This window comes from Alligator mississippiensis, chromosome 2 (assembly GCF_030867095.1).
Source record: "Alligator mississippiensis isolate rAllMis1 chromosome 2, rAllMis1, whole genome shotgun sequence".
In the NCBI taxonomy this organism is placed as follows: Eukaryota; Metazoa; Chordata; order Crocodylia; family Alligatoridae; genus Alligator; species Alligator mississippiensis.
In genome coordinates, this window is record NC_081825.1 from 236,535,428 (window position 1) to 236,547,104 (window position 11,677).

Below are 11,677 nucleotides of genomic sequence, written 5' to 3' on the forward strand. Positions count from 1 at the left end.
GAGAGAGCTGATTTCCACACCAGTTTTGGGGAGAGTGTGTAGTACATTACCTCTGTGTTTACAGTATTGCCTGCTGTAGAAGCTAAAGTAAACCAGAGCTGGTTGAAGAAAGGTAATTCTATTTTGCAGAAGATCTGGGTATTTAGAAATCTGGCTTTGTTCTGATTTGGAATGAAAATAAAACATTTTGAAATTCATAAAAGGGAATAGAGTCTTAGATCTGAGCAAGACCATCTGGTCTGGCAGATTTACCCCTGACTTGTGGACCTGGGGAGTCCCAGAGTCTAAGGCTTAGGCAGTTGGCCTGATAGACTGCCCTGGAGCTATGAACCCTGGGAAGCCAAGCTCTTGAGAAGCTGTGGGAGCTGAGCTTTCAGGGCTTCCAGGCTTTTGGCTGCCTGCCGGCCCATAAGAAGACGCATGAAGGAATCTGGTCCATTGACTCAACAGTAAGTTTTCTTTATTTTCCTCGAAAAACAATTGTGATGCATAACTATACCCCCTGGAAAAACAAGTCTGTTAAATAACTATAAACTCTATATCAACAATGTACAAAGAAGATATTTTGGGTCACATCAAGAAACACTTAGCGTATTTCACGGTGTATAGGTCGACACAGTGTATAGGTCAACCCCCGGCTTTCTGATTTGAAAGGCAAGGATTTTCCTAGGCACAGTGTGTAAATCAGGGCTGGGCTCAGCTCTCAGCTGGCATGGCCCCATCCCTGCAAGCGGCACTGCCAATGCTGCTCACAGGGAATGGGGCCATGCCAGTTGAGCGCTGAGCTTGTCCTCATCCCTGTTTCCGTCCCCATCTCCTGCAAGTGGTTCATCCCCAGCCAAGCGCCAAACCTGGTCCTGTCCCCCCATCCCCAAGCTCGGTGCTGCTCACAGGTGATGGGGACGGGGTTGGGCTCAGTGCTTGGGTGGCATGGCCCCATCCCCTGTGAGCGGTGCTGGCTCGTATGGGTTGGGGCTGCACCAACTGAGCCTGTCCCCATCCCTGTCCCCTGCAAGCAGCACCAGGCTCATGGGGGATGGGACTGTGCCACCTGTGTGCCAAACCTGGTCCTGTCTGCTGTGAGTGGTGCTGCTGAACGCCAAGCCCAGCGCTGCTCACAGGGGACAGGGACGTGGCTGGACTCAGTGCTCAGCTAGCGCTGCCTCATACCCTGCAAACAACACCACCGGGGTTGGTGCTTGGCTGATGCAGCCCCATCACCTGCAAACAGTGCTGCTGTAGCCCAGGCAGCACGTTTGCAGGGGATGGGACCATGCCAGCCAAGCTCCGAGCCCAGCCAAGCCGAGCCCTGTGCCCAATTTTTTTGGTGCAGCACAGTGTATAAATCGACTTTGATTTTTAAGACCCAAAAATTGGGCTTCAAAACCTGACTCGTACAGTGTGAAATATGGTAACTGTGTGGTTTACTCACTGTCAGAGTTGGGTTGAGGAGATCTTGCTTCTTCCAAAGTGTTGAATTACTCGGGGTATTTAAAGAGCGTAGGAGTCTGTTGTGAATCTTGGAAAACTCACTTCCAAGAGAGGTTAACATCCTGAACAGGCTGTAGCAAGAAAAAAAGATACTACACTTGATCTGAGTACATACCGCATTTACTCAATTTCCCCCAATCAGCGTAGGGGAAAAAAGCCCCATATCTTATATCTGCATATGAAGTGGAGAGTGGACCAAGGGAGCAGGAAGTATTTCTCAGAATATTTAAAGAGTGATGTATTCCCCAATTGAAAATCGCACCATTTTACCAATTTTTACAACTTTTTAAGCACAAGTCGATAGATAAATGTTAAACGTATTACTTGACAAGTTGGTTTTGTTACTAAAGTTAAAAAATAGTTGGTAGATATTTTAAAAAGACCAATGATGAGTACTTTTGAAAATCGCACTCATAATTTCTAATCATGGGGCGCATCTACATGTGCTATTAATGTGCAGCAATAAACTCTGGTTTATTTCACCAGAGTTTATTGCTCCTGGGCGTTGCATTTGAACATACGCTTGGGACTGCAGCATGTTGAGCCAGGTTGGAGCAACCCCGGCTGGCAGGGGACCCGGGGTAGGGGGGTCAGCCTGCCAGCCTGGAGCTGTTCTGACCTGGTTCAATGTGGTGTGGAGGGGCTGACTGGGTCACAAGGGTGCTCCAGTGTGGGACTAGCTGGCAAGCAGCCTCCGTACTGAAGCACCCTTGTGCCCCAGCTGGCCCTGTCAGAATCTACATGTGTATTGCTATGAAGTAAAATACTCCACTGTAGGACAGCACTCGTACTTACAAGTACTAACCTACTGCAGAGTTAATTAGTTTACTCTTTCCTAATAGCTCTGCATATGTAGACACTGAGACATTTACTATGGACTGGAAAAAGGCCAATGTGGTTCCCATTTTCAATAAAGGGAGGAAGGAGGACCCAGGGAACTATAGGCCATTCAGTCTTACCTCGGTTCTGCGTAAGCTTTTTTAGAGAGTTATCCTGGCGCATGTCCACGAGGGGCCAGCCAGGGAGATTATGCTTGGGGGCAACCAACATGGGTTCATTAGAGGCAGGTCCTGTCAGACCAACCTAGTAGCCTTCTATGACCGGGTCACAAAATCCTTAGATGCAGGGGTAGCAGTGGACGTAGTCTTTCTGGACTTTAGGAAGGTGTTTGACACTCTCTCTCACCCTATTCTCATTAAAAAACTAGGGGACTGTGGCGTTGACACCTACACAGTCAAATGGGTCACTAGTTGGCTGGAGGGCCGCACCCGGAGAGTGGTGATGGACAGGTCATTTTCGACCTGGAGGGATGTAGGCAGTGGGTCCCCCAGGGCTCAGTCCTCGGGCTCACACTGTTCAACATCTTCATCAGCGACTTAGATGAAGGTGTAAAAGGCACCTTGTTCAAATTCGCAGATGACACTAAGATGTGGGGAGAAGTAGGCACTCTAGAAGGGAGGAATAGGCTGCAATCAGATGTAGACAGGTTACAGGGGTGGGCAGATGAGAACAGGATGGGTTTCAACACTGACAAGTGCAAGGTACTGCACCTGGGGAGGAAGAACCAGCAGCATACCTACAGGCTGGGGTGCTCCCTTCTTGTCAGTGCAGAGGCAGAAAAAGATCTTTGAGTCGTTATTGATACCAAAATGAACATGGGCCGACAGTGTGGGGAAGCGGTCAGGAAGGCCAACCGCACCTTGTCATGCATCCACAGATGCGTCTCAAGCAGGTCCCAGGAGGTGATCCTCCTCTATGCGGCACTGGTCAGGCTGCAGTTGGAGTACTGTGTCCAGTTTTGGGTGCCGCACTTCAGGAGGGATGTGGACAACATGGAGACGGCCCAGAGGAGGGCCACTCGCATGATCAGGGGGCAGCAGAGCAGGCCCTATGAGGAGAGGTTAAGGGACCTGAACCTGTTCAGCCTCCACAAGAGAAGGCTGAGGGGGGATCTAGTGGCCATTTACAAACTGGTCAGGGGGGACCAGTAGGCATTGGGGGAGTCCCTGTTCCCCCAAGCACTCTCAGGAGTGACAAGAAATAACAGTCACAAGCTGGCAGAGGATAGATTTAGGCTAGACATCAGGAGGCACTACTTCACTGTCAGGGTGGCTAGGATCTGGAACCAACTTCCAAGAGAAGTGGTGCTGGCTCCTACCCTGGGGGTCTTTAAGAGGAGGCTGGATGAACACCTCACCAGGGTCGTTTGACCCCAGTACTCTTTTCTGCCATGGCAGGGGGTCGGACTTGACGATCTGCTCAGGTCCCTTCCGACCCTACCAACTATGAAACTATAATTAGGCAACTGCAATAAATGTCTTGTGTAGATGCACTCACAGATCCAGAAAGTATGAGGATAATTTAGCTAGATCCTGAGGTTCTTTTTTATGCCATGGGGGACTTGGAATATTCAGGTTAATATGGTTCTGATAAGCTTCAGAGCTGTTGATTATGATTTCCATTTCTGAGCATTGTCCCTTCCAGTTTGGGGATCACTTCATCTAGCCACCTTTCATCTCTGCTCCACACAGTGTTCTTCTCACAAGAAATAATTCTTGTTAGTTGATGACGTGCATGTGCTTTGAGTTTTCATTACACATTCTAATTGCACCTGAACTTCAGAAAGCTTTCCTTTATCCTTGTATATTTTACATACTGTGCATAGATTTTATCACAGCCTTTCTTTTGTTGGATTCAGTGAAGGGCCAGTGCAAATCACTCCTGAGCAGCCTAAAGCCCCCAACCTATCCATTTCACTAATTCTGCAGCACCCCTTGGTATTTGATTAGCACATTTTATTTATTTCCTTCTTGAATTTTATGTGCTGCATTTCTAAGCAGTGTTGGAACAGGAGCAGAGCAAGATCATTAAGTAATGTCTAATCTTGAGAGGGGGCTTGATTTATTGAAACTAGTGGTTAGTGATTAACCTTCTTGGATGCTGTACTAGAGTTTTCTGCATGTAAGCACCTAGTAAAATGCTTTGGTAACAGCTGGAAATTAAGTTTCACTAAAAGACCATTTTTTGTGGCAGCTTTAGGTGTTCTGGTATTTTGCTAGAACTATTTCTGGCTGAGCACTATGGGCGTTTTGAAGAGAAATTGCATCAGAGTGGTATTGCTGTTAGAACCTAGTGTGCTTGAATAACTGACACCTCATACCGGACTCCAGTTGCTGTTCAGGGACACCAAGTGCTGTCTCCTGTTCTGGAACTGAATCTGTTGCCTTAGTAGTGGTCTCTGTCCTCATAGTGTTAGGTGGCATGTGATGTGAAATTAGGACCAGCAGAGTGACTTTGCTTCTCGTAGTTCAGGGGCAAGCAAAATACAGCCTGCGGGCCGGATCCAGCCCACCAAGCACTTTCATCCAGCCTGTGGCGCCAACCAACAAATTGTGCCTTGCCCAGCCTTTCCACCTGTGAGAGTGGGAGCAAGATGCACATGTGTATACCACCTCCCCCCAAACATACCCTGTTGCCTCGCTCCCACCCTCATGGGCAGACGGGCCTGGTTCAGGCAGCGTGCAGCTTTCTCATGGGGCTGGTGCTGCCATTTCCGCTGCTGCAGCCCGCAGGGACCTGCTTGCTTCCCTGGTCTCCTGCTGGCTCCGAGCAACAGGTAGGGAAGCAGCGGTGATGGGGCTGAAGCTGGGTAGGAGTTGGTGGCAGTATGGAGCCTGTGCCCAGGGGGATGGGCGGTGGCAGCGCATAGCTGGGGTGGGCAGCGTGTGGGTGGGTGGGAGGGAGGGTGGGGGATGTGGGGATCCCCTCACACTTCCCCCCATGGTGCACAGTCCCAGCAGGCAGTGGCAGCAGCAGCAGATGGGGCACAGATGCCCAGTGGCACGTGGTTCTGGCCAGTGCTGTACGTTGGCGAGGGGGCCCAGCCTTCCCTGGGCAGTTTGTATAGCCAGCACTCCCCGCCACTCACATGCAGCCCCTGCACTCACACAGCATGAGAGGGAAGTCCCACATGCTGAAACTGGCTGACTTCCTCGCCGGGGCTGTGTAGCACTGGAGAGAAGCCTCAAGCGCTGGAGCCATCTGCCTTCCCCTCTGGGGCTTCACAGCCCCATGTGCTGGAGCCAACTGCCTTCCCCACCCCCCCAGGGGAAGGAGCCTAGGGCTTCCCTTCCCTGTAGCGCAGCTTCAGCGGGAAGGCAGCTGGCACCAGCATGTGGGGTTTCCCTTCTGTGCTCTGCCAGTGCAGGGGCTGCATGTGAGTGGCAGGGAGCACCAGTGATACAGATGGCCCGGGGGAGGCTGTACCCCTCGCTGTGATTGTTCAGCACTGGCTGGAGCTGCACCCCAACAGGTGCCTGTGCCCTGAGCGCCTTGCCTGGTGTTGCACCATAAGGGTGCGGGGGGGGGTTCCCACACCCCCACCCTCCCTCACACCCACACCCTGCCCCCACAACCCCTCACATATACATAATCCCCAACATACCCTATGCCCCCCCACACCCATACCCCACCATACAGAGCCCCCCACAATTTACAAATCTAAGAATTTATTTTTTGAGTTCATAGTTGATAGGGTCGGAGGGGACCTGAGATCATCAAGTCTGACCCCCTGTCATGGGCAGGAAAGAATGCTGGGGTCAAACAACCCCAGCAAGGTGTCTATCTAGCCTCCTTTTGAAGACCCCCAGGGTAGGAGCGAGCACCACTTCCCTTGGAAGTTGATTCCAGATCCTAGCTGCCCTGACTGTGAAGTAGTGCCTCCTGATGTCGAGCCTGAACCTACTGTCAATCAACTTGTGGCCGTTATTCCTAGTTACTCCTGGTAGTGCCCAGGGGAACAGGGACTCTCCCATTCTCCACAGGTTCTCCATGGTAAGTTTATAGATGGCCACCAGATGCCCTCTCAGCCTTCTCTTGTGAAGGCTGAACAGGTTCAGGTCTTGTAGCCTCTCTTCGTAGGGCCTGGCTGCTGCCCCTTGACCATGTGAGTGGCTCTCCTCTGGACCCTCTCAATGCTGGCCACATCCCTCCTGAAGTGCGGCGCCTAGAACTGGATGCAGTACTCCAACTGTGGCCTGACCAATGTTGCATAGAGGGGAAGGATCACCTCCTGGGACCTGCTCATGATGCATCTGTGGATGCATGATAAAGTGAGATTAGCCTTCCTGACTGCATCCTCACATTGGCAGCCCATGTTCATCTTGGAATCAATAATGACTCCAAGATCCCTTTCTGCCTCTGTGCTAACTAGAAGGGCGTTCCCCAGCCTGTAGGTGTGCTGCTGGTTCTTCCTCCCCAGGTGCAGTACCTGGCACTTGTCAGTATTGAATCCCATCCTATTCTCATCCCCCCCACCCCTGTAACCTGTCCAGGTCTAGTTGTAGCCTGTCCCTTCCTTCAGTCATGCCCACCTCTCCCCGCATTTTAGTGTCATCCACGAATTTGAACAAGGTTACTTTTCACCCCCTTGTCCAAGTCACTGATGAAGATGTTGAACAGTACAGGACCAAGGACCGAGCCCTGGGGAACCCCACTGCCCACATCCCTCCAGGTCGCAAATGCCCCGTCCACCACCACTCTCTGGGTGTGGCCCTCTAGCCAATTTCTGACCCATCGAACTGTGTAGGCATCAACACCACATTCACCTAATTTTTTTAATGAGGATGGGGTGAGAGACAGTGTTGAAGGCCTTCCTAAAGTCCAGAATGACTACATCCACCATGACACCTGTGTCCAAGGATTTTGTGACCTGGTTGTAAAAGACAACCAGGTTGGTCTGACAGGACCTGCCCCTAACGAATCTATGTTGGTTGCCCCTGAGCATAATCTCCCCTGTGCTCCTGGATAATTTTCTCAAAGAGCTTCCCCAGGACTGAGGTAAGACTAACGGGCCTATAGTTATTGGGGTCCTCCTTCCTCCCTTATGCAGTCACCTCTGTATATAGTACACAAACACAAATCATGACAAAAGTATTTTTTGTAATAAAATTAAAATATGTTATAGTAGGTGTTTGACTTTTAGGTTGTGATTTTTTTTTTTTCTGGTTCTAAGATGGCAACCCCCCTGCCCTCCAAAAGGAGTATTTCCTGGGGAGGGGAGGGCAGGGAGGCAAGAGCAGGGACTTCCAGTGGCAAAGATTAGGGGTTAGGGGGTAGGACATTCGGTCCTGAAGATGGCATCAGGGGCAGGGCAACTGTCAAGGGGTGGGGCTACCCATGCAACCCTCAACAGCTCACCAAAACTCGCTAAGCAGCCCTCCACTTGAAATAATTGCCCACCCTTGTCATAACAGATCACTAGAGCAGGAGAAGATCTTGTTCCACACCTACCTGGACTGAAGCTGAATTGGCAAATTACAGAATAAAAGCTTTTATATCTATTTACAACATTTTGAAGCATTCACTCTACCTGTTCATTACAATTCATAGACAGAACAGTACCACATATACTTGAATGTAAGATAATACTGCATAATTAGATTCTACATACGGAAAATTTATAAATTTGTTAGTTTTCCAGGTATACAGTCTAAGTATCAGAGGGTTGCCTTGAATCCTCCATGCCCCACCCTGCTACAGCAGGGAAAGCAGTGGCGGGGGGGGGGGGGGGGGGGTCATGTAACCCCCCCCCCCGCCCTCTGCCCTGCTCACTTTTTCCCCATTACAGCCTTCTTGCTCCCCTGCTACCTGCCCCCTCCCCACCTCCAGCTCCCCACAGCCTCTGCCTTTCTCCTCCCCAGTCTCTGCCTCTTTCCTGTGCCCTCCTCCCCCTTCCTGCGAGATGTTGCTTGAGCTGATCTGCTCTGTCCTGTGCTGACATGGAAGCTTAGCTCTTGTCTGGCCATGCAGCAGTGTCAGCGCTGCTTATTGTCTAGCCAAAGGACGGAGTTCCATGTCCTGTGCCCAGGAGTGATCCCAACCCAAGCTGGAGCCAAGCTGTGCCTTACAGTAAGGGACAAGAAGGCAGAAGCTGCAGTGGGGGGGACTGGTGTGGGTCTGACTCTGCCCCCCAACCTGGGGTCAAAGCCAGAGTCAGAGCTGCAGCAGGAACCTGCTCCCCTTTCTGCTTTGTATGTGAATATAAGATGATGGCTTTTTTCCCCATGCTGATTGGGGGGAAAACTTTGTCTTGTATTTGAGTACGTGCGGTATGTATTCAGATCAAGTGTGGTAATAAAATTTAATCTCATCTATTAATAAAATTCACTCTTTTTTTCCTTGGTACGCCCTGTTCAGGATGTTAACCTTTCTCGGAAGTGAGTTTTCCAAGATTTGCAACAGATTCTTACTTTATTAAACATTAACAATTTATTAAAATAAATTATTTCTCCATTGTAGAAAACTTGAGGATCCTGTCACTGGGGAGAAATAACATAAAGAATCTAAATGGATTGGTATGTCCCACTTTGAATTCTATGTTGTTTTTTAATTTAAGCAAAAACGTTCTAGATTACTCTAGCGCTAAAGCATAGGGGAGTTCCCTTTTCTCCCACCTCCCTCATCTTCATTCACCTCAGTCTTACTGTCTGACCATTCCTTTTGTTTCCCATCTTCACGCCCTCCTACAGGTTCTTTTGAAGCTCAGAATAATCTCCCATTTTATTTTGTACTGGCCAACTATATTCGCATCAAATCTGACCTTAAAACACTGTTGTAGACTCTGAATGCTAATCTGCCACAGAGAAACATATCGCAATACCAATAATCCTAATAAAGACTAACAAACTTTTCCTTTGAAATGTACATTGTCTGCTACCCTAATTCTCCCAACCAGTCCACTTTTGCAGACTCCCTTTGTTGTTGCCTTGCATTTTCTAATGCAGAATTTGATCGTTTACACACTGAACGTCCACTATTTTCAGTGGAGATTCTACACGCATAGGAGTTGCAATATTGGGCTATTGGCTTGAAAGATCTGCAAGTAAAAACTTGCATTTCCTGTATCTGCAAAGCATCATAAGCTCCAATATGCCATAAACTCCCTCAGTAGTATCTGAATGACAGTTTCTAATGGCTTTGCTTAAATTAATCTTCCTCCTTCCAGGAGATGTTTATAGATTGTGTTCCAATACTGCACATATTGGTCAGCCTTTGAACCCACATTATGAGTCACTACCCCTCCTGGAGATCATTGGCACTCTTAACAACAGGATAAAAGGCCTGGGACATAGACATTGGTGGAAAGTCAGGGATGGGAGTCAGTATAGAAAATAAGGCAACATTCTAGAGGAGAAGAAATGGAATAAGATTAATTTTGCTACATTTGATGAGAACAGGACAGACACATTCTTATGAACTGAATGTTTTAAAGCAAAGAAATAAAAAGAAGCATTTTGTTCTTCAAGAGAGAGTCTGCATTCCTGCTTACAGGATACAACTTTTTAAGACAGTTGCCTAGCTCAAAGTCAAGGTCACCATCTTGTACAAGAGTGAATGTACCGAGATGACTATTCTTCTTCTTTGAGAGTCATGTCTTGTTGGAGAATTGCTGAGGACAGAAAGTGCAGTGTTAACCCTTTAGTTACAAATACTTACTTGTTTGAGGCAGTTCCCCATAAACAAAGCTTTCTGACATTGGTGGTGAACTGTAGTCATCAGTACCATAGAACTGTCTGCATATAGATAAATCCAGTCCTCTCTATCCGTATGAGTCGGGTAGATCATCTGCTCTGCTTAGACATTCAGTGGGAGCATCTACACATACATTAATGAACCTTTTCTAATGCACATTTAATACCTTCAATATGAGGCTGTGCTAATGTGCAGTAGGCATTTGCATGTTTTTTCAGTGAAACTTCATGAACAGTAGACTGTTTTACTGAGTATTAGCATAAAGTCATGGTTTTTTACATGATGCTTTAAAATACTCAGTAAAATAGTCTACGGCATGTTAAAGCGCATGTGTAGACATGCCCACTATATTTTACTGGAGTCTTGATTTTTTTTTTTCCTTAATAGCCCTGGAGACTTACTTCAGAAATTTTGAGTTTGAACTTGCTTGGGTGTTTGTCATCCAGAATTAGGAAAAAGCAAAGAATATGGAGGGATGTGGCTCTTTTTTGTGAGACAGGGTTGAAGTAGTAAGCTGAGAATTATGAGAAGATTTATCTGAGGTGTTTTCATTTTTTCAGGAAGCAGTTGGGGATACATTAGAGGAGCTGTGGATCTCATACAACTTTATTGAGAAGCTGAAGGGGATCCATGTCATGAAGAAGTTGAAGATTCTATACATGTCCAATAATTTGGTGAAAGATTGGAGTAAGTCAGGGCTCATGGTTTCTGCTCTGCAATTTCTTACTGTATATAGTGAATGTGCACCCAGTGAGTCAATTTGAGCCATGGTATGTATGGCTGATAGCATTGTGCCTTCTATCAGTGAACAAGTTCTCTAGATACCTGTTTGTGCAAGAGATTTTCTCAATATTTTTTAACTCTGTATATTCAGTTTCTAAGTCAAATGGGATTTATTCTTTAAATTGTCTTTCTCTCATTTTTTTTATAATGTGAGAACTTCCACCCTTCATCCTTGAGACAATGCTTGCTTTTTTTTCCTCCAAAACAAGCTGGTTGCATCTTTGCTGATTTCATAAAATAGCTTTGGTGCAGATGTGTTTTCATGTCCCACAGTCAATTTTTTACTTCTTCTTTTGTGGCTGCAGCAGAGTTTGTGAGACTGGCAGACTTGCCATTACTGGAAGATCTGGTGTTTGTTGGCAACCCACTAGAAGAGAAGTACTCTGCCGACCAGCAGAGCAACTGGGTTGAGGAAGCCACCAAGCGAGTGCCTAGACTGAAAAAACTAGATGGTGAGCTTTGGGTAGCAAGTGGGCAGTTAATAAGAAAGTTTATTAGCTTAATCTACTGTAAACACTAGGAGAGTGGATCAGCACCTAACCAGTCCAGCTGTGGGATCTTGGGGCAATACCCTTTATTTTGCCTTTTAGTTGTTACTCTCAAACATATTCTCTTCTAAGCTAGATAAATTAGCCAGCCAAGGCCTCAGCTTTTCCTGTACAAATTTAGGTATTTTGGAGAGTTGGAAAAAGTGGATTCTGTGGAACTCCTTAGTTTCAGCCCTCAAAATAAGTTAATTGAAAGAATCTCTGTCCTAAAGATTTGAGGTACTCCTGCTCCCAGTTCACTACAACTGTTGAGAGGGTCTTGCTTCGATATGATCTTCACATACTACCTAGCATGCCTTCAAGTTATCTTGTTCAGACTGCTT

General features: G+C 47.5%; 1 protein-coding gene across 1 annotated transcript in view; it reads left to right on the forward strand.

The window, feature by feature from the left end:
* Positions 1-11,677, forward strand: part of DNAL1 (dynein axonemal light chain 1) — a 29,762-nt gene that overhangs the window by 12,155 nt on the left and 5,930 nt on the right. Inside the window, exons 5-7 of the mRNA XM_006272554.4 lie at positions 8,791-8,846; positions 10,584-10,710; positions 11,112-11,258. Coding sequence (XP_006272616.1) covers positions 8,791-8,846; positions 10,584-10,710; positions 11,112-11,258 — 330 coding nt within the window. The remainder of the gene's footprint in view (positions 1-8,790; positions 8,847-10,583; positions 10,711-11,111; positions 11,259-11,677) is intronic.